General features: G+C 42.1%; 1 protein-coding gene across 1 annotated transcript in view; it reads right to left on the bottom strand.

The window, feature by feature from the left end:
* Positions 1 to 23787, bottom strand: part of LOC140070231 (uncharacterized) — a 73878-nt gene that overhangs the window by 37377 nt on the left and 12714 nt on the right. The window contains exons 3-9 of the mRNA XM_072116998.1: positions 12002 to 12073; positions 10394 to 10466; positions 8670 to 8763; positions 5555 to 5635; positions 3404 to 3533; positions 2290 to 2426; positions 1085 to 1178 (exon numbers count right to left, since the gene is read on the bottom strand). Coding sequence (XP_071973099.1) covers positions 1085 to 1178; positions 2290 to 2426; positions 3404 to 3533; positions 5555 to 5635; positions 8670 to 8763; positions 10394 to 10466; positions 12002 to 12073 — 681 coding nt within the window. The remainder of the gene's footprint in view (positions 1 to 1084; positions 1179 to 2289; positions 2427 to 3403; positions 3534 to 5554; positions 5636 to 8669; positions 8764 to 10393; positions 10467 to 12001; positions 12074 to 23787) is intronic.

Genomic DNA, 23787 nt, shown 5'->3' with positions numbered 1-23787 from the left:
TAAGATTGGTACACAAAAGACAGGGGATAGTGAGCCCTGAGCTTGCCCCAACCTCTGTCCCTTCCTATAGCCCCCCCACGCTAAACCGTGGGGCGACTACTTGAAGACTTCGAGATACGCTGGAATAAGTGAGGGAAGGAAAACACAAACAGACTGACAACATAAAACACAAAAGAATGGTAAACAAGCCGGAATCACAACGAGAGGGTACGTCAATAGCAAAATCAGTAAGCAAAGAGTCAAAGTCAAAAACTAGCCGAGGTAACAACAATACAGATAAAGATACTGAGCAATACAACCTAGAGCAGCGAGTGGAGAAAGGGATTTTCAAACACTGGCACAGGTGACTAGTGAAGCTGCAATTTATGCAGCCAGAACTCCACCTCCAGAACCTGATAGGTGCTGGACAGCATCTGGGAATTAACCCCTCATGGTGCAGAAACAACCAGGCACCAAGCAGAGGTTCAAAGTCCCAGCCACTCCTAGACAGCGCGAGATCTTAGCAGCCGCTGCCCAGGACGAGAGGTGGAGTTTGCGCGGATACGCGCCGGGGTTCGGAGAACGCTGCTGGTACCACGAGAAGAACCAGAAGTCCCAGCAATCTCCCTAGCGAACCTGACAGGGGAGGGGTGAGACGCAATCATCTCTCCTCCTCTCCAGCGCTCCAGAGAGGTGCCTGTCAGGCTATAGTCTGGCGGGCACACGTTTATGTGAATGCAGGGGACATATGTATATATTTTTTTTAAGGGGAAGGGGTGCCCCATGCAGAAATCTGCTATGGAGCTCAGTCTCTCCTAGTTACGCCCTTGGTTGAAGGTGTGCCTACAAAAAAGATGCACACTTCCAGAGAAGTGCAGGGAGCACCAGATACTTGAAGACCGTGCACCAGTATTAAATAATATGGCGCACCCTGCACACTCATGAGGCAAACTGCACTTCTTATTGGAAACCTGCATTCATTTTCCAATTTCCTTTAAAATAATAGAATTGAAGAAAGACAAGTTTATTTAGTGCTTGAATAATCACACTCTGCAGCAATCATATACTATCACATACTATTCTTAAAAATAAATCAAAATCTTACAGTGCCATAGACTTGAATGTCAAATCGTATCCCATATGCCTTTATAAGAGTCCTCCACTCCTTCTGATCTGAACCCTTATAGTGCTTTGCAAATCTGTAGAGAGTAAACAATTTGTATTTAGAAAGTGAAAACAAATGACAACAAATAAAACTGAGAACAATTGATAACCTAGCTAAAAGACAAAAGGTATTTTTGTCCATAGCAAAATGCGCTATGATTGGTTGGTATAGGAAACACACACGGTATATATTTTTATGTTGAAAGATTTATAAATCTTCCCTATTTTTTTATGTTTATGTTATATGTATCCAAGAAGGTATGCATTATATCCATACAAAATACATATTGTGGACAATATTCACTGAAGCTCTAGAATGGGAAGCAGAAGTGTCTGTAAAATGCAGTGATATTAAAAAAGTAAAATCCACTATTTGGAAAAATGACTCAAAAATTTTGTATGCAATAAAAATGAAAAATAAAAATTTTAAAATAGTAGTTTCTATATTATTTACAGAAATACAAGAAATAAATCTGCACCAACACATCTGCAATGTAAACAAGACATATCTCTGTAGTTAGGCAAATATGTTTTCCAATGCAGCCGCTAAACACCAAGCAGAACTTACAAGAAGCCTAATGCATGACCAGTATATCTTTTCCAGAAGAAACAGATTCCTAACTGTATACAGCACTGTTTCAACCTAGTTTGGGCTCTTCAGTACAGTGTAGGGAACTGGTTTGATTGAGTGTGAGGGTATTGACTAGGGTCAGGAAGTAAGAGTTCTCCTTATGGAGTGTTTGCCAATTAAGGCCTTTAATGCATCCTTAATTGGCAAACTCTCAATAAGAAGAACCCCTACTTTCTGACCCTACTCAATAGCCTCTCACTCAGCCAAACCAGTTCCCCACATGATTGTCTACAATTGAGAATCTGTTCCTGGTTTGGCTTAATCCCATATGATGTCATTAAGCTCCTTGTAAGTCATGTTTGGTTTTAAGGGGGCTACAAAAAGAGGCATTGTTTTCTTTTTCCCACTCTAAAAACAAATTTGAATATTTCCCACAATCCCCTAGTGGAGCATCAATGGCTATAAGTCTCCACACTTCTATATGGCAGTTTTTTGGCGAACTCTCCATAAGAACTCTTACTTCCTTATCCTTGTTAGAGATATAAACACTTTTCGGACATGTACTGTACCATTACCTGAAACTTAAGCCAGGATACAAACTGTCATCAACAGCCTTATCATCCAAACGCCGGAAGCTATATTGTGGATGGCAACTGAATGCCCATGGGTCCAGATCACATTTCCAGTTGATTTCAATGCCCACTATGCCACCCTAAGAAAATAAATTAGGAAACGTCAGGTACAGACAGGGATCAGCAATCTACATTAGCAGCAAAGTAAATGCATTTATAACTGTTCTCAGTAAATTGAATTGAAATATTGGACCAAATATTTATTTTAGAAAGAGATTTCTGGCTCTTCTTGCATCAGTCTTGATCTCTCCTACACCAGAGAGGTTCATACTTTATTGGTTACATTTCCTGAACCAGAAAAAATCTATTTCAGAGATGCAAATCATAATAAATATGACTGGATGTGAAAGGCCACATCCTCCACCACTAAAACCCATAATTTTTCTAATATGTGACCAGAGGGGACCAAATGTACCAAAATAAGCAAAATACTGGTATAAATGTAGATAAATTCACTCCAATACAGTGCAGTAGCTTAGGGTTAGTGGGCTATTTTTAGTGGCTTCGGGTTAATGTTCTAGGGTTAGTGGACTAGGGTTTGTAACTTAGGGTTAAGGATCTAGGGTTAGTAGGCTAGGGTTAGTACGAAAGGGTTAGTGGAGCGAGGGTTGGTGGAGTAAGCGTTAGTGGTACATTTCAAAAAGGATCCCCTGAAGATAGATATTTGAGTTAGATCATTGTAGCCAATAAGTGGTAACCATTTATTTTCATATAGTATACAAAAACAGTGTTCATAAAACAGAAAATAAAAAGTTACTGCCCACTTGACTATTATAAGCAGACTCGCCAATAAATTTCTGGAGGCCTTATCTTTTTAACTGGTAAACATATTTAAAAGAAAAAAATGCTAATTTGATGTGACAAATTTGCAATCAAATAAGTTATTTTATATAGCATTTTATACTTGGTAACAGGTTGTCTAAGATTTCACAGTCATGATAAAACTGACTGAAAACTGTCTGAAAAAGAATAGGTCCATCAACATCCTATCTAAGCTAGCATTACTAATAAGAAATAAAACTATTCAATGCTAGTTTTTAATATTATCACAAAATACCAGAATTGCAACTTGAGAGAATGATTCCCCAGCTTCTGATAGAATATCACCAAGTCTGAATATGGGGCATCGAGGAGCATCCACTTTGTTATATTTACAGGTTACATTGTATTCTGGAAGAATGTTCTTCCTAGAGTGGAAGCAAAATAAGAATTATAGTGCTATAACACTAATCCCCCCATATACATAAGCTAGATGTCAGCCAATGTTCTGCTAGTTAAAAGTTATCTCTCTTAACTCATAGATAAGATGGGACAGTTGAACTTCAACTAGGGCAATCCATATCTTCTCCTGGAGAGAGTAAGGAAGTCCCATATTAGATGATGATCTGAACCTGCCAAAAGCAGCAGATTCTGAACATTTGCATCTACATTTTATGAGGTCCATGCAAGTAATATCTCTTCTCAAAACAAGTTTTTGATATCAAAGATTAGTACAAAAATTTAACCATGTGAAATCAGCTTATGTTTCACTCTAAAACACACATTGGGGCAGATTTATCAAGCAGTCTGAAAGTCAGAATATTTCCAATTGCCCATGGCAACCAATCACAGCTCCCCTTTAAAGTATTCATGAGCACTGGTGAAATGAAAGCTGAGCTGTGATTGGTTGCCATGGGCAACTGGAAATATTCTGACTTTCAGACTGCTTGATAAATCTGCCCCATTGTGTGTAGGCTGTATTTAGCATTAGCCACTCGAGTGCCTGTGCCTCATTTTTCAACGGATAGCAAATGTCCTCATATGTTTAAATGGGCTCCCATACACGCCCATGGTTTCCAAGACCAGATAAGTGAGTCAACTCTATGAGCTTAAAATTTTGGAGCACTTCCTATTCAGGTCCCCAGTTTTTCTACTGTCATCAGCATGTGAGCGAACTCCACACAACGATGACACACGGGCAACAGACAAAGGACTGAGAATGCACATGTGTAGGTAGGCGAAGAGTGTGATATAAAGTCTCTAGAGAGATGAAACATGCCACCTGGAAAAGGCAGCCTTCAAACCCCAGACATTTAGAGCAGTTTGCTCATGAGGAATTGGTAAAAATACTTTTTAGAGGTGCAGAAGTCTTATTGACAGTTACAGAAATTGTTTGATTGCAGTGATTGCCAAAGTTTTAATTTTCTTTAAATTCTTTTGGTTGAAAAGCAATATCTGCCTTTCATTTGTTAATTTTCATAGAATTCAGAAATAAACGGTCTGTGACCATTGTGAGTTTTTCTTTCATTATACGAGGGGTACCAAAATTTGGTCCATATGTGTATATGGGTGTAAACACAGAGCTTAAAGGGGCTGAACACTTTTCAATAAATCTGTTCCATTAGACATGTTTATATACCTGTAACTTTGAAGCCTTTCCCTGTTCTCACCATGCCGCCCTCTGCAAATATACAGAACTTCCTGTTCCCTTTAGTCCATCCTCATGGCGTCACCCACTGTGCCTCTTTCTCTCACAGTACGTCTCACTGACAGAGACAGGAAGAGGGGGTGAGAGCAGGTTGAATCTCCTGCTGCAGGTCCATCCTAAATATCAGTGCTCATAGATGTAAACAAAGATCCACGGAGAGTTTGCAGACATCACAAATGTAAGTAGCAGGAATGAGAAATCACTTGATTGACCATTCAGGGATTTTAATGAATGCAGTAAAGCCACATGGGCACCTTAATGTAAAAGAGTGGCCAACCCCTTTATTGGTCTTTAGAAGTTTTGGGAAGTGGAGTTTTGTAATGTATAGGGCATAGGGGGTATATGGTTGTGGTAATTATACCGAAATGGAGTGTGGCAGAAAGGGTAATAATCTATAAGAATGGGAGCACATACTATTTTAGGCTTCTTGCATACAAACTCGGGCAAGGATCTGGGTGTAGCACACCTTTAACTGGAGAGGCAGGGGGATGAGCACTGCTCACGCCTCTTTCGATAAGGACACCAATTGCCCGGCTGTACTTACGTGAAAATATTTTTCTCGCCAAAGATACAGTGCGGTGGCACCATAGCTGGGCACCATAAGCGTCTATGAGAATGGATATCCAGTGGCAAATTCTGCGGCCTGTTATACATCTCTACAGTGTTCAGGAGGCCTAAGTTTTTAGGATTTAAGGTGTAAGGATCATTGACCGCCAAAACTCTTTGCTTGCTTGGACCTACCTTGTAAAACCAAATGCTGCAAAATGGATTGTGTTCTTAATCAATACCGTAAAATTTTCTGCACTTGCCAAAATGGCTGGTCTAAAAGTGAACAAAAGAGACTTTACTGTACAAAAACCAGAAACCACAGATAAGTGCATAATTGTTTTCCCCACATATGTACAATTTTTCGGCATATTAGTATTACCAGAAATTTTACATCAGTTGCCACTTAATGTTACAAGCCGTAAAGTGCAGCTACACACTCTGACTCTGTCTAATCAGTGCTAATGATGTGTTGGGTTTTTTATTTACCCAGGCTTCCTGGGGGTTAACATATTCTTGGTGTATGGAATGGGCTCCTGGCATAATATCTAGTTTTCGAGTTGGGAAAATCTGTTATTAATCTAAACTTTGATTTCATGAGAGGACTTCAAATGATAACGGGATTTTACTTAAAAAATGGTTCAAAATTTTTATGCATTGGAAGGTGTTTCAGGTATGACCTTAGTTTCCGAATAGGTATGTGTAACGATTCTCCTAGATTGTTTTAGTAGATACTGTCCCTTATAATAAAGTCTTCTTTTTAAAAAAACAAAACAAAAACATTTTATTTGATTTTTCAACAAATAAACAAACAATGCGGTTACATCAATAATAATTAAAGTCTTTTAGGCCACTATCAATCTACAAATCTAAATACCACCAAAATTTTTGTAAAACATCTCCATTCAAATCTCTGAAAATCAGAGGATTTCTTATAAGCCTTTTGAAAAACACAGAAAAATGTATGTGAAGTCTGCTTTCACATGGATCATGGTATGGAGGAATTTTTTGAGGGGTGTGATATAATTGCCAAGGAATACTTACAATTTCAGACACTTAAATGTTTGTAATGCTATTTGTCATAAATTATGGGCTGTGAGGTCCCTTCTTATGATAGGTGTTAAGGGGAAGTTACCGTTGCCCTATAACAGTGGTGGCTAACCTATGGCACTCAGAGCCCTTTCTGTGGGCACCCAGGCCATCACCAGAGAGGACTCCAGGTATCTTCCTGCAGTCCCAGGACTTGCTGTGCACAGAGCTATTTTAAAGTGACAGTGCTACCTGGGACTACTGGAGGAGTGGGAAGGTGTGGACAGATCTGGATTATCATTGTAGCTCAAGTTCTGGCCCTGACAATTCTTCCTTTTATGGGACCCTGGAGGGAAGCTACAATGATCATCCAAATTTCTTCTATTTTCTGCTTTATTGGTGTCCTCAGAGTGCTGATATCAATGAAAACTGTGACAGAGAAGGGAGTATAAATCACAAATTAAATTTCTATGTTGGCGCTTTGCGATAAATAAGTGGGTCCTGGTTGTAGTTTGGGCACTCGGTCTCTAAAAGGTTCGCCATCACTGCCCTATAAGATAACGTAATTAGCACCTAGTCCATGGACCAACGGATCCCACCCCCCTCTGTGATTCCCATTGTTCCCTTATCCAATTATTCCCCCTTATCAAAAGAAATGTTAATTGGTTTCCTGTGTCACTTGAATGAAATTTTTAATTGATACAGACTTGGTATCCCCAAGCTCCTTATGGTGGGTCATGTGTCTTAAAATGGCTACTTAAGAACATGACAATATTTTACTTCAAAGAAAACTATATTTCAATTTCTGGTCAACGAATCTGGATCAGCATCCCCTTATAGTCCTGGGTTGTCGAGCACCAATGATTTCAGAGGAAGGGAGCCAAGAAAATGGCTATTAGACAATTGGGCCACATTAGCATTTTTTAATAAGGGGGAATAAGGGGATAAGAGAACAAAGGGAATCACAGAGGAAGGTGGGAGATCCATTGGTCAGCGGAACAGGTTATTGTATCTTATATTGTATCTTCCCCTTAGCACCTATCATAAGAAGGGTCCTCATAACCCATAATTTATTACAGTTTTCAACAGTTTAGGGAAAAGCTTTCCCTGTTCAAAAGACACTCCATATTAACTGCCAAATTTGTACTTGAGGCTGTAAGTTTTTGTGTGTAGTGATCAAAAATAATTATATGTTATCCCTTGTGGTTTCCATCATAATCATCATCAGAATGCAAACTCCTAAACCTAAGTGCAATAAACATCCTTTCCGTAGATGACAGTCTGTCTAGAATATCAAATGGATTTGACAGCTTCAGTATTTTAGCAGAAATTATTTTTAATTATACAGTTATGTCGGACATGTACATTTCAACTAATTAAATTTACATCCTAGTTCTAGGCACATTTGGATAAAACAATAATTTGAGATTCATGAAGAACGTGCAAAGCATGTGCATGTAATTGCCAGGAGCAATTGGCAGACAGGCAAGAGAATCAGCGCTCCCTTTGTCATCACTGCACAAGATCACTGCAAAAATGGTGGCAATTACATGCTGCAGGTGGCTTTGCCCGCAGCATGAAAAGGATAACACCGATTGCAAGCACTGATCGCATTAGTTCAGATTCGGGTCTGGGTCCATGAACCTGGTGGACCCAAATACTGATGGATCTGCTCATCACTACTAAGGAATTAAAGAACCCCTAGACAAACACAAATCTAAAATGACATATTGAAGCTAATATTGAACACTGAATGTTGGCCTCGATCTTATATTTTATTAATTTATGCTAAAATGACTCAGACTTGGAAATAAGAAACACACTATACACAGTTGAGTATTTTTTTCCATTATCACTTTTCCATTATCAATCATTCCTTTGTTAAGAGAAATTGATACATGCACTGAAAACTGCTGGGCACAACTACAGGAACTTTAAAACTACATATGTCTTTTGTTCTAGTATTTTCAATGGTGGATATAACAGGTGTGCCAAAGATAAGGAAATGTCTGTGTGTAGCTTTCAGTTGTTAATCATAAACTATGTGATATGTTCATTATATGACCTATGCTAAAACACGTCAACAAGAAACTGACAGAATTTTATTATATAGCAAAAAGACAGAGATGTCATTGTCACAAGACCTCTCTACAGTTTCCACAAGTACAGTATACACAATGTACTATTGTGCATACAATGCAGCTAGTGCTGAAGGCATTCTTGTACTCAAAAGGTCATCTTTTAGAATGAGAAGATAATTTATTCAGAGTGGAAGACTTACTCTGGAGTGCTTTTGGACTCCACTGGGCACCATGCTCTGACTTGACACGTCTTGTAAGTTGAGTTGTATGCAACACAGAGTCCGGTTTGAATTCCTGGAACACATACCAATATATTGGGTTTGAATGGATTAATACAAATGCATAATAATTATGCCAAATGCGCTGTACAGATGCACAAGAGAAGCACAAGACGAGACTTTAAATAAAGTCAATAACATTTCTAGATATATATGCTCCGTTTACAAGGGCTTCTGTGGGCAACGGATGCCATTATAACGTGTCTGTTTTGTTGAGCAGGTTTGGGTTATTGGGATCATTGGGATTATTATTGACATCACAAAATTCTTGCCTCAGGCTACAATTTACAATTGGTTTACTTATAATTGCAAGAATCCAGTTCCAACTCTACACTACTTCTATTTTAGAAGAAAACGTGTAAATCCAATATGAATATATAAAGTTTTTAACAATCCTGTTATAAAAAGAACATGAAAGTTGTGAGGTGTTAAATAAGTTATCAGATTTACTGCAAAAAATTGCAGTAAAGGCCCTGAGAAAAAATACCAGCATTCAATATGGCGGCTGATTTTCAGCAAATTGCATGGGTTTCCTGGTGATTGCTTGCCATATGTTCTTAGTATCCACTTGGGACCTTACTGTATATCTTGTCAAAATCCTCTTCGTCTGAATTTGTAAGAACTCAGCTGAGTCATTTTAGACAATGTTGCAGAAGAAAGTAGCAACATTTCCTATCATATATTAAAAAATATGAAAAATTAAAAAATAAAATTAGATAAAAAAAGGTTATATCATCCCTTAGGTCGCTTTCACACTGTTTGAAAACAGCAGTTACGGTACAGGTTGCATATGTTCCCATGCCTTTCAAAGGGCAATATGTACATCCATTTTGATAGACATATTAGGGCTCATTTACTAAGGGTTGCACTGCTTCTTTTGTCAGACGGTTCACCTTTTTTTGGGAATTGCACGGCTCTAACTGGTATTTAAAAGGTGTCTATGTTGGGATTTTGGTGCACGTGATCCTTTTGTGGCGCAGCTGTGCTGGCTTCCATGCAACATGAATCGGACTGCAACATGTTGGACGATTCAACTTATTCGGACTGAGCGCATGATTTAACTTTCAAATTGTGTCACAAGCCCAAGCACTTACATGCACCACTAAAAAGATGGTGAACTCTGTCGGACCTGTGCGGGAAAGTGACACATGCAGGATATCGGGTGCACAATCTTTGTGAATCGCGGCACAGTGCATTATCGTCAGAAAATGCACTTTCAGTGAACTCCTTTGGGAATATAAGTAGATGTGCCCCATTGTCCACCGTGCAGGCTCTATCTTCTCCAAAAGTACGGGCGTGCCACATTTATCCCTATGGACAGGGGAGGAGGGAGCGCCGCCCATCCTCTCCAGTGCGCCGTGTGTGAGCCTGAGCCTGTGAAAGAAGCCTTAACATTTTCTTAAAGGGTTTACTGTAATTCAGAAAAAATACACAGGGGACAGAAAAATACACAGGCACAGGCACATAAAACCATGGCTTTAATGATGGCTCTCCGCTCCAATGTATTTTCAATACAGTTCTACCGAACTGGAAATAATTATGTCAAATGCGCGTGCATGTGATGGATCAGTCAACCAGAAATCCTGCCCACTGTGGAGGATCCCCTTTAAATAGCAAATAAAAAAAAGTAAGAAGGAAAAACATACCATTACTATAAGTATCAGCATGACCCTTCTTACAGATATTATCCTGAGAACAAATGGTTTTCCGGTTTGGATACTAGAAGGAAAAGGAACAATATAATAAGTTGTGAAATGTTTTAATTATTGAATTCTATGAAAATTGCAGCCATTAGTTTCAACATATACTTGCAAGTTTTTGAAAATAATTTTTATTGATTATTTTGCACAAGTATAAATTCAATTTCAAAGCAATTAAAACGTCAGCAAACAGAATCTAGCCCATTACATTATAAAGATTGTTTGTGTTTACAATTAAGCAATATATATGAAACATCAGGAAGGCAAGTGGCATTAGCCATGATCTGCAGGCATTCACAGTGAGAAACAACATGAAAAGTAAGTATACTTACACAGGAAAGGAAGTTTCTGACCAACTTTATTAACTCTCCCATTCTAATCTCTAGCCATGACAAGTCTCACCTGTCAGATCCTCCACGCACTGTGGATGGGTCGGGACCTGGCAGGACTGGTTGCGGAATGGGGGGAGTGAATAAATTAAAAGAGAAGGTGCTCTGGTGTCCTTAAAGGGGTATTCTTGTTTCAGCAAATTGATGTTATTGTTTGCATGTTGAAAAATTATAAATATTTTCAATATACTTTCTGCATCAATTCCTCACAGTTTTCTAGATCTCTACTTGCTGTCATTGTATAAGAAGCTTCATTGTTTATTTCTAGTGGACAGAAACCTGACCATGGTCCCACAGGTTGTTAGTATGAGAGAGTAATCAGAGCTGTGTGATATAATGAGCTGTGCACCAGTATGACCATGGGCAAATTTCTGTACACTGGAAATAAACAGTGGAGCTTTCTATAGATTGAGAACAAGCAGAGATTTAGAAAACCGTGAGGAATTGCTACAGAAAATATATTGTAAAACTGTATACATTTTCATCATACAAACACCAACATTTATTTGCTGAAATGAGAATACCCCTTTAACCCCTTAAAGGAAACCTACCACTTAAAAGTGGTAGGTTTAGACACATATACATGGCACCAGCTCAGGGTGAGCTGGTGCCAGAGCATATATTTGTTAGGGGAACAAAGCCCCTATCGCCGTTTTATAAGTTATATTAACTTATAACTCGGCGCACCGCACTTGGGCACGGCGCACCATGCGCGTGCCCGTGCGTGCACCGGATTCTAAAGTGCTGGAGAGCCAGTGACGTCACCGAGCTCTCAGGCACACGCGCGCCTGCGCAACTTAGCACTGCCTGTTTCCCCATGCTAAGTTGCGCAGGCGCGCGTGTGCCGGGGAGATCGGTGACGTCACCGGCTCTCCAGCATGTTAGAATCCGGCGCACGCACGGGCACGCGCACGGAGGCTCCATCTTTTTGCTAGCACCGATAGCGGGTGTTGCCGGTAAGCCTTTGCTGCAATATGCAGCAAAGACTTACCGGCTATTGAGAGGGCTCGGCCCACGAGCCCTCTCCATGCGTCGGGAAGGGGTTAAGGTAAGTAAAGTAATAGTTATGAAAAGACAATTAATAATCAGAATCCCTAGTCTAAGGGACACTTTATATATAATATCCCTTCTATATATCCCTTCTGAAGTGTGATGATAATCTTACCTCTGCACAAGTGTCTTGTTTTTGATTTTCTGTTTTTACAATATTAGTAACTACAAAAAATGATGAGCCACCCTGTAAAAAACAAACAAACAATAAATAAAGCAATGCTTAGACACAATGGAAATTTGTAGTTTGCTTAAACAAATAGTTTGTTTAGCCATATTCCAGTTTACAATGGTGATAGGGATTTTTATGCAGGGCCCCAACAGCCCTCTTGACTTTTGTAAGGTGAGTCCTAATTAACCCTTTGAGGGAGGATGAGATAGCTGCCGGCAGCGAGATGACAGAGTAAAAGAAAGACACAGTCCGGCCTTTAGATGCACTCAAATCCAACTGTTTATTTAAAAAAAAACCCAGCTGTATTTTAATACAGAGAAATCAGCATTTTGGGTGTTGTATGAAAGGAGATAAGGCACTTCAATTCCATTGGACATCAGCACATTCTGGGAAAAAAGTTAATTTATTGTGCTCAGTTCTCAGAGACCTTGAACACAGATATTGTTTATACTAAGAATAAGATAAGTGGACTCCAGAATCATAATATAATTAAGGACTGACTGGCTCCTCATTAAATGTCAAAGGGTATTAGCTGACAGGCGAGCAGGTTACATAAAATGAAGTTTGAATCATGACATTAACTTGACAATGGTCAGGGAACATGGCCGCTGTATCTAAGATGGCGGACAGTAGTCAAGATGGCGTATGAAACCAGTGCGATCTTCTTAACAAATGGGTTATGTAAAGGAAATCTACAATAAAAATCAAGCAGGACACTTACCGTATATACTCGAGTATAAGCCGACCCGAGTATAAGCCGAGGCCCCTAATTTTACCACCAAAATCTGGGAAAACCTATTGACTCGAGTATAAGCCGAGGGTGGAAAATGCATTGGTCTTAGCCTCCCAGTATATAGCCATCCAGCCCCAGTAGTATACAGCCTGCCAGCCCCCTTAAGTATACAGCCTGCCAGCCCCCTTAAGTATACAGCCAGCCAGCCCCCTTAAGTATACAGCCTGCCAGCTCCCTTAAGTATACAGCCTGCCAGCCCCCTTAAGTATACAGCCTGCCAGCCCCCTTAAGTATACAGCCTGCCAGCCCCCTTTAGTAGCCAGCCTTTAGTATACTGCCAGCCCCGTTCACTATACAACCTGCCCCATTTGCCAAGAACATAAAAAAAAACTTCCATACTCACCTACGGGCGCTTCCGATGACCTTTGCCGCTCCCCGATGCTCCGTTCCCCTGGTGTTCGGTCTTCTCTCTTCTCTGTTGTATCAGCCGGCAGATACGCGTTCACGCGTACGATATAACGCAGCGGTGTCGCCGCTGATGATGTCAAGGGCGGCGCATCATATTGGGCGCCTGCCGGCAGATCGTGTCGACGCGTATCTGCTGGCTGATACAACAGAGAAGCGAGAAGACACCAGCCGCGGGGAAGACAGAAGAGGAGCCGCCGAACATCGGGAGCCGTGCCGACCATCGGGCCTCCGGGGGGCGAGTATGGAAGTTTTTTTTTTATAAATTGACTCGTGTATGAGCCGAGGGGAGGATTTTCAGCACATTTTTTGTGCTGAAAAACTTGGCTTATACACGAGTATATACGGTACTCATGGATCAAGGCACCATGACTGTGTTAATCTTCTTATATGTGTTATCCATTGTCTCCTTACTTCTAAAATCAACTTACACAGTGCGGGAGTACTTTCCCACTAGCAATGTGTGCTGAAACTTCCACTGCTGCTGTGAGATTAGATCAGGTACAGGGAGAGGGAAGTGCTGAGGGAGCAGGGGGGATGCAGTGTAACAGCCTGTGAAGCTACAGAACGGTGGGGCTCTGGTAACACCCCCTAGAGCTCTATTGCCTAGATATATGAGGAAGTGCCCCAGGTTTATCATGATTGATTTTGATGGAAGATTTTCTTTAAAGGAAAAGGATAAAGGCTTGTTAAAAAATACCATGAAGGCTGGCATGGAAGGGCATATTTTTTTTTACTCTCAACAGTATGAATTAAAGCTATTGAGACTAAATGATCAGCTGCTTTTCTAGTGTTTTAGATGTGTGAGTACTAAGACAAGGACTAAGAATGTGACATTTGGCACACGACTGTATCATAAATATTTACCCAGACAAGACAAAGAGCTACTGTATGTCACTCAGACATTTCTAGTTCCTGGAGAACTAACAATGCAGGATCTTGGCCCTTATGCGCTGTGTTAAATGTGTACTACCAACAATGTAAAAATACAGGTTCCTTAAAAAGCTATTTTTTCCACATACACATGGAAATCCTTGAATTTTCTCAAATTATGTAACAATTCCCAGTAACATGTAAGCAGCAATTTTAGCAAATTGATGTCTGGGGAACCCACTTCTTTCTGCTCCAAGATCTAGAGATCTCTGGCTCATCCCACCAGTTCCTCGACCAATTTTCTTCTTGGCTTCCTCATTTTCTATCTTGTGATCTTCCATTACTCACCATGGTATAGTTTAACATTTCTATTATCGCTAACTTACTTTTTTAGGGCTCTCAAAACTCTCACAAACTCAAACGTGCCCTGGATGAAGTGGCCCCTCCCTCAGTCTGAGCATTTCAACACATACATACACCTTGGCACAAGCCCCAAACCCATTTCCTTCGGCAGTGCTCCAGAAGTGCCAAATGTCTGTGGAAAAAATTGTGCACATTTCGCAGACTTTCAGCACTTTCAGCAAATTTATGCTTAGAACCTATAACACTGTCCTCCATCTTGTCAAACAGGTCTATATCGCTAATCTAATATCCTCTCTCTGCAACAATACTAAAAGGCTCTTCAATACTCTTCATTCCTTACTAGCACCAGGTTTAGCCACTTGTTACAAGCCTTGATACTGAAGATCTGGTCACCTACTTTATAGATAAAATTGCATTCACCAAAAAATTATTTCCAAATCCACTAACTTCATTAATCCCCTTTCCTCCAGATTTGGTTTATGCTGATGATACCGAGGTATATAAGTGTGTACGTAATAGCACGCCTGCCTTACTGCAGAACACCTGTGACTGTCTCTAACATCATATCAGATCTCTTCTTAAAACTTAATCTTTCCAAAACAGAACTTCTTGCCTTTCCACCGTCTACTAACCCTGATCCCTCCATATCCGTTTTTGATGTCACCATAACCCTGAGGCAACAGGTCTATGGCTGGACCGTCACTACTCAGAAGCAGCGCATGCAGTGGTACCGCCGTTGTGCATCTGCAATATCCCCCCCCCTTTCCCCAGGAAATGAATCTAAAATTTTGTTTCTAGGTGTCATGGATCCGGAGTTATTCAGGTTTAAAGTGAGAATTTCAGGGGGGGCTTGGTCTGGACCCTGGATCTGATGGCCGCACACTAGCAGAGCTCCGCAGCCCCGGTGCCTAATTACGCTACAAGGAGGGGAACTATCCTGGCCCCAAAAGCCAAAAAGACCCCCAGAAGGGGAACGAAGTCCTCGGGCCCCCGGGACGCAGGTCGGGCAGGCGAAACGCCGCTTACCCGCTTCTTCCTCCGGTCCACAGTTGCGGTCAGCGCGGGTCCACGTGCAGCCGGGAGGCCTGAAGGCCTGAAAAGTGATCCATCGCGGCTTGCTGAAGCTTCCGTCATGGCCCCCACTCCAGCAGCGGGTAAGCGGGGATCCACGGCGACTACCGCCGCGCCGCCTCCACACGCAGGCTGCAAGGACTCGGCCGGCACGTCACAGCCCCCAGTCTAAAGGGCAGCGTGGCTCCCCTGTGGTGCAGCAGCGCCAAACTACAGCAGCGCCAAAATAAAGTGGTGCCTCCGCAGGATACTGACCAGGGAGCCCTCCAGCGACATACTGGCGGGGGGAAGTCCCTCCAGTCAAACACCACTACCTTGCCCCAGGTACAGTCCCAGGAGAATGAACCTGGCCCTATGGATGCTGGGAAGGAAGATAATGGAGGACAAGGGCGACATCCTAGGGGCCTTCCTCTGCGATCCCCCCAACGGTCACAGCCAAGGGAATTTATTCCGGGAACCCCGTTTATCCCCAGGTCAGAAGTGCAAGAAGAGGAGCTGGGTGCTACTCCCACCCTCACTCGTTATGCAGCACCTTCCCCAGAGTGGGCATCATGGCCGGAGCCATATAGTATGGACATTATGACAGATAAGAGACCATCAGCATTAGAACCGTACTGGCATACTCATCTCCAGAATCTGCCTACTAAAGAGGACTTTAAATCTTTAATCGCTGAAGTCAAAGAGGCGTTCAAATCTGAAATTTCGGAGGTACAACATGATATTCAGTGTATGACGTAGAAAATTGATGAGCTGGAAACTGCGCAGGCAGACTCAAGGCGTCAGATTTCACATACGCAACATACTTTGCATTCTCAATCTGTTACACTACAAGATATGGCCAGGCACCTGGAGGACCTTGACAACAGAGGAAGACGTATCAATATTCGGGTGAGGGGTCTATCGGAGGTGGAGGGCAAAGAGGATGTTCGCGCTACACTACAAGCACTTTTTTCAGCGCTACTAGGGGAGCCGGAAATACAGGTGAAGCTTGATAGAGCCCATAGAGCGTTGAGGCCTAAAGCGCTGGGAGGAAACCCACGGGATGTCATCTGTTGTGTGCATGACTTTGAATTAAAGGAACGCCTCATGTTTGCGGCGAGGAAAAATAAGAATTTTGATTTCAGCGGAGATGCCATACAGCTTTATCAGGATCTCTCTGGGATCACCCTTCAGAAGAGGCGGATTTTACGACCGTTGCTGGATATTTTACGTGAGAACGACATTTCCTACTGCTGGAATTTTCCTTTTGCCCTGTCGGCCACCAAAGATGGAATTACGGCCACACTTACTGTGATTGAGGAGCTGCAGGAATTCTGTGACATTTGGAACATCCCGACTCCACGACTGGATGTTTGGGGGAGTCTCCCACATCAGCTACGCCAACTGCAGTATAAGAGCCAGCCGCAACAAAAGAGGCGAAGACCACGAACCAGAGCTCCATCCCAGGACTCTTATGATTAGAGGAGAACATCTGCTGGATATATATCCTTTACAGTTATAGCTCTTGAATGTTTGAAGGGGGTCTTATGTTTGCTTATGTTCGGGGTACCCTTTCCCTCCTTAGTAATTTTAGACAGTAATATGCATAAAGGCACCGGGGTTATTCTCTGGATTCTCTGGATAGTTAGTGATATATCAAAGTATTTAATCTCGTATAGTACTGTACTTGCAGATTTTTTTATTTTTTCTTTCCTTTCCAGGGTTCCATTATCACGTTTTCCCCACTAGGTGGGTCTTTTCTGGATCCTGCTCCCTGACCCTAGTTTGGGGTTTATATAGGAGGTGGTGAATCCAGATCAGCCGACTATACTCCCCTACTTTAGGGGCAGACCGGCTGAGTAGGCCTGCACTAGGGTCAGTAGGTCTCTCCTCTCCCTGGTTACAGATTTGGGAATGTATTCTTGTTTTCTTGTTACTTTCTTATTTGGTTTTTATTCGCATTGATTGTTTGTCTTGTGGTGTGCAAGTTTTGTCCCCCCCTCGTCACATTCCCTACCCTCCCTTCCTAGTGTTTCTGACATCTTAGGCCTGCATACACCAACACTCTTCCTCACTCCCATACCGAAGCCTTACTGTAGAAGCTACATATAGCCCCTCTCATCCCCTCCCCCCCTATGTTCAGGCGCATACCACACAGGAGCACGCCGCGGGTTTTGCCCAGGAGTATCCGCTGATCAGATCACCATGGTCCAGCTCTTGACGCTAAATGTAAAAGGGCTCAATTCAGCTCGTAAGCGACGATTCACGCTTAATGAGCTGAAGAGAAGTAGAGCAGATGTGGTGTTTTTGCAGGAGACGCATTATGATACTGCGGGGAATTTTAATTTTGCTAAGCATCTTTACCCGGTTTCTTATATGGCGTCCACAGAGAACAAGAAAGCGGGAGTGGCAATTCTATTCTCAACCTCGTGCTCCATAGTGCCTGAAACTGTGACATCGGACCCCATGGGCCGCTTTATCATTGTTCAGGGTAAAATGTTTGGCCCGCCTGTACTTTTATGCAACATATATGCTCCCAATACATCCCAGGTCCGCTACATTACTAAAGCCCTGAATAAATTAGCTAAACTTCCACCAGCACCCCTACTGATAGGAGGGGACTTCAATGTCATTTTTTCAGAAAATATGGACCGCCTGGCAATTGAACCCAACCCCACCACTAGACAGGAAAAAGAACTATTTCCAGCTGGACATCAGACGTCAGTTTTTAGGATAAAAAGTAGCAAAATTTTATTTGAAATCCATTAAAAAGGAGTACAATGGTACATGACACAGCATAAGGAATAAAAAATAGCATCAAAGCTTACGCGTTTCGGTGATTAAACCTTATTCATAGCTATGAATAAGGTTTAATCACCGAAACGCGTAAGCTTTGATGCTATTTTTTATTCCTTATGCTGTGTCATGTACCATTGTACTCCTTTTTAATGGATTTCAAATAAAAGTTTGCTACTTTTTATCCTAAAAACTGACGTCTGATGTCCAGCTGGAAATAGTTCTTTTTCCTGTCTAATGCTGCCCGCACCTGTGACCGAGGTTTGTCCGTGCTGGAGTGTCCAGAGTCAAGACCAAGAGGATTGTTCGAACGGAGAGGGTGAGCTGATTTCACAAAAGTATCTTTGTGATAGTTTTTTCTGTGTGCAACCCCACCACTAGATCGCAGAACACCATCTCAGCGGCTTTCCGTAGAGTCATTAGGAGGTTTGCTCTGTATGACTTATGGAGAGTGGGTAACCCGGGTGACCGCTCATTTACCTTTTACTCTGCCCCACATGGCACCCATACCCGTATAGATTACTGGTTTGGAGATATACAATTCTTGCGAATGATGCACACTGCAGAGGTGGGAGACATATCATGGTCAGACCATGCGCCAGTCTTTCTGCAGCTTAGAGAGGGCCTCACTACAACAAGGGTATGCCACTGCCGCCTGAATGAATCCCTTCTTAAAAAGCCCTTGATCAAGGAGGAGTTAAATGGGGCATTGCGGGAGTATTTTCAGTTTTATGAGGATTCAATTCCCTCCATTCCTGTGATGTGGGAAGCTCATAAAGCGGTCTTCCGAGGTCATTGCATTGAAGAGGGATTCAGATTGAAAAGGAATAGGGTCCATTTGGAGAAGGAGCTAAGAAAAGAGATTGGTAAGCTAGAAGCAGCTTTGTTAGCTAAACCAACTAGGAGGAGACTCCAACAGCTAATTGAGGTTAGGGAGCAGTTGCGAGAGGTTCAGACCCAAGAGGTAGAGAAACTGCTGGTGTTTACTAGGTAACGATATTATGAGCAAGCGAACAAGCACCATTCTCTCCTGGCGAAACAACTGAGGGAGAAGAGAGAACACCAAATCCCCCATATTATACGCGATTCCGGGGGGAACTTATTACATGACCCGAGGGTGATTGCCTCTCGTTTCCAAGAATTCTATGCTAAATTGTATTCTTTGCTAAACACCCTGCCCTTGGATGAGGGCCTTAGAAAAACGTTGCTAGTAGATTTTTTGAACTCTTGCTCACTTCCTGGAATCCCCTCGGAGGCTATTGAGACACTTAGCTCAGAATTAAGAGGAGGAGATAGAGGAAGTGATTAAAGGAATGCCTAACGGGAAATCCCCGGGCCCAGATGGGCTCACATATCTATACTATCAAACCTTCTCCCCTGTGTTATTGCCACATATGACAAAAGTGTTTAACGCGTTCTTACAAGGCGAACCTATGCCTACCACTTTTACTCATTCTTATATCACTCTTATCCTCAAGCCTGGGAAAGATGCAACTGATTGTGCCAATTATAGGCCGATTGCACTTCTGAACGCCGATTTGAAAATATTCACAAAAGTGCTGGCCAATCGCCTGATCCAGTGGATCCCTCAGGTAATCCATAAGGACCAAGTAGGCTTTGTACCAGGACGACAAGGAGGCGAAAACACGAGGAGAACAATTGATCGCCTCAGCTGGCCCTTCATGTTTCAAGTGTTATAACACATTGGGATACAAGGTCCCTTTCTCCAGGCCTTGAGGGGGTTATATTCAAATCCCACAGCTGAAATTAAGCTTCCACATGCGTCCTCCTCACCTCTGCAGATAAGGAATGGTACACGTCAGGGCTGCCCACTTTCTCCTCTCCTGTTTATACTTTGCATTGAACCCTTGGCCTCCATCACCCGACAAGACCCTAATATTCATGGTATTATGGTTAAAGACAAGGAATTCAAATTGTCTCTATTTGCGGATGACATCCTGCTCACTTTAACTCAACCCCTAATCTCTCTACCCAAGCTACAAGCACGGTTACAGCAGTATGGCCGTCTTTCTGGTTATAAAGTGAACACCTCAAAGACAGAGGCCTTGCCCCTTAATCTCACCCAACCACTGGTTGATCAACTGAAGGCCACATTCAGATATAATTGGAAAACTGATGCTATTAAGTATCTGGGGATACTTTTGACCCCCTCTTACAATACAATCTATGGGCAGAACTTCCCTGGTAGCTTCCGAGAAATAAGGACTCTGCTTGATAACTGGAACAGTCTCCCCCTCTCTCTTTTTGGCAGGATAGCAGCGGTTAAAATGACTATCTTGCCTAAGCTGCTTTATCTTTTTGAAACCCTGCCAGTGCCAGTCCCGTTGGGTGCCCTGCGGTCTCTACAAGCATCAATTCTACATTTTATCTGGGCAAAAAAGAGACACAGAGTCTCCAAGTCTGTTCTAATCTCTCACAAATCCAAGGGTGGACTATCGGTGCCGGATATTACCAGATACTACTGGGCTACACATTTGCGACGAATTCCAGCATGGTCCACCTTGCTGGCATTCTCCAAATGGATGGAGATAGAGAAATTATGGTTGGCTCCTTTTCATCCTAACTCTTACCTCTGGCCTGAAGAGGCGCCTACATTGCCTGACCCCCAATTAGGCCCTATTTCATTCACGATTAAATTGTGGAGGGCCTGTGTGACCAGGTTCCCGCTGGTATCTCAGTGTTCTCCTATGCAATCTTTCTTACACACCCCTCTTATGCAACCGGCCGGGGTTGGGCAGGAAATTAAACCCTGGCATGAGAAGGGATTGTTTAGATTCGCAGACATTGTAGACTACCGAGATAGGAAGATTTTGCCTTTTCCTGCCTTGCAGGATAAATTCCATCTCCCACATGCAGCCAATTTCCACTATATTCGAATAAGGCACTTCTTACAGTCCCTGAGCAGTACTGAGATGGTTTCGGCACCCACCACATTTGAGCACATTTGCAAAACCGCTACCCACACCTCTGGTCTTATATCAGATATCTATATGATGCTATTACACCCAAGCTCAGATGACCCTATCGCACACCCATACATGGCCAAGTGGGAGAGCATAGTGGGGCGACCAATATCTCAAGACACATGGCAGCTGATTTGGAATAGAGCAGCTAAAACCTCCTTGTGTGCTACACATAAGGAGAATCAGTACAAGCTGATGTTGCAGTGGTATCACACCCCATCCTTATTACACAGATTATTTCCAGACACGCCGGACACCTGCTGGCGATGTGGCTCGCCTGGGGGAACTCTTCAACACATCTTCTGGATGTGTCCATCGGTGCAGCCTTTCTGGCAGGAGGTAAAGTCTCTCCTCCGGGAGGTCGTAGCGGTGGACATTCCACTCTCCCCATTGTATTACTTGCTGAACGTCTCTCCTCAGCCCATGGCCAAGATGGCTACAAAATTGAGCTTGCATATACTCACAGCTGCAAGGTGCCTGATAGCGCAATTCTGGAAAAGGCAGGCCCCTCCCTCCCGAATGGACCTACTCTCTAGGGCATTGATGGCGAACCTTTTAGTGGCCGAGTGCCCAAACTGCAACCCAAATCCCCCCTCATTTATTGGCAGGTGCCAACCAAAAGCAGTAAGCTCCCTGTTCTTCAACAACTTTCGATCATATTGGCCTCCAGAGGACAAGATGGAAAATTTGCATCATTTTAGCTTCTGTCCAGTGTCCCTCTATACACAGAGAATCGTGAGGCCAGCAGGAGGTCCTGTCTACTCATTCTCCCTCTTCCTACAGTCCCAAGTAACAAAGTAACAAGTAAGTATCACTTTAATATATGAATGAAAACAGGTGCCCACAGAAAGGGCTCTGAGTGCCGCCTCTGGCACCCGTGCCATAGGTTCGCCACCACTGCTCTAGGGTAAGGGAAACTCGCAGTATGGAATATCTGACTGCCTCCTTGAATAATCGTATCCCATTGTTCGACAAAACTTGGGAACGTTGGGATCGCTATTGGATAGAAGAGCGGGCAGGAGGAGGAGAGTGATGTGGTCACCCCTTTTGTTTCAGCCCGAGTGTTAATTGTTGTCATGGTGAGTTTGTCTGACTGTCTTTTGTTGGTACCCCCCCCCCCAACCCCTCTAGACCGATTAGGCATGGAGTTGATGCTGTCCTTGGTAATTGGTTAACTGCCAGGAAAACATTGCACTGTCAGGCTTTGCACCCCATTATGCAGATGGGAAATTTGAGCTGTTAATATCTTTTTGGACAAAACTTGTCTTTCGGTTGTATTATTATTGAAAAACTTCAATGTGAAATACGTGCATGTTAACTTTTTTGTTATATTTCTTTGAAAATGATAATAAAAATACAATTATATAAAAAAAAAGTGAGAATTTCAGGTGCGATTTTTATATATAAAAATCACTCCAGACGGCATTTTAACAGTTAATAGCTCCGTTTTCCTGACACTTAGAGACACAACTTTAGATTCATTTAAAAGAGGAAACTCTCATCTTTCATATGAATGAAGTGAGATTCTATGTGTCACAGAGCCAAAGATATAGCCCTCTGAAATGTAGCCCCCTTTCAGATTCTTAGCCGGCAGCTACAGGGAGAATTTGCTGCACACAGGAGCTGCTGCACCTCACAAATAATGGAAATATGGACTTTATATGTTACAAATTTTGATAAGGAATAATATTAACAAATGTTCATGTTTTAACCCTCTCCTATCCAGAATTTATTGCCTTTTATTTTGTGGGGGGAAAATTGAGTGATACGATGAACACTCAATCCACTTCACCTAATGTGGCTACATATTAACACCGTGACCCAGAACATGTCCATAAAGTTGTAAATCATATATACCAAATATACACGAGTATAAGCCGACCCAAGTATTAGCCGAGGCCCTTAATTTTACCACAAAAACCAATATTTTTTTTACTCGAGTATAAGCCGAGTTAGGGTTTTCAGCACATTTTTTGTGCTGAAAACCTAGGCTTATACTCGAGTATGTATGGTAGTTATTATTTTTAAAACCCTATTTGTGTGTAAACCTTCACTTCGATGCAAGTTTTATGTAAAAACGTATGTTATCAATGCATTTTCAATGCACTTTTTGTTTTATAATTTGTGTTTGTCACAAAGTTACATGAGGTTAGTCCAGGCTGTCAACTGTTAATTAAGGCAAAAACATCGCTTACAAAAATATATATAGGTTTTATGGGTGCCTTTACATTTTAATCTGTTTTATTGCTATATTTTGCAGGTTGTGACTGTCTTAAAATCTGTAGCTGAAAAGCAGATATTTAGTTATTTCAGTTTTAGTGATATTATGATGATTTATTAATGTGAACATATCAATATGCGGCATTTGTGAACTCTACACATGTCCATCTATTACATTTAGGAGATGTAAAGGTAAATATTTTCTGTTTGGATAACATTTTTTGCCATCAAAGTCAATTTTGAAT

Source organism: Engystomops pustulosus, chromosome 1, assembly GCF_040894005.1.
Source record: "Engystomops pustulosus chromosome 1, aEngPut4.maternal, whole genome shotgun sequence".
Lineage (NCBI taxonomy): Eukaryota > Metazoa > Chordata > Amphibia > Anura > Leptodactylidae > Engystomops > Engystomops pustulosus.
This window is presented reverse-complemented; position numbering and strand designations above follow the sequence as displayed.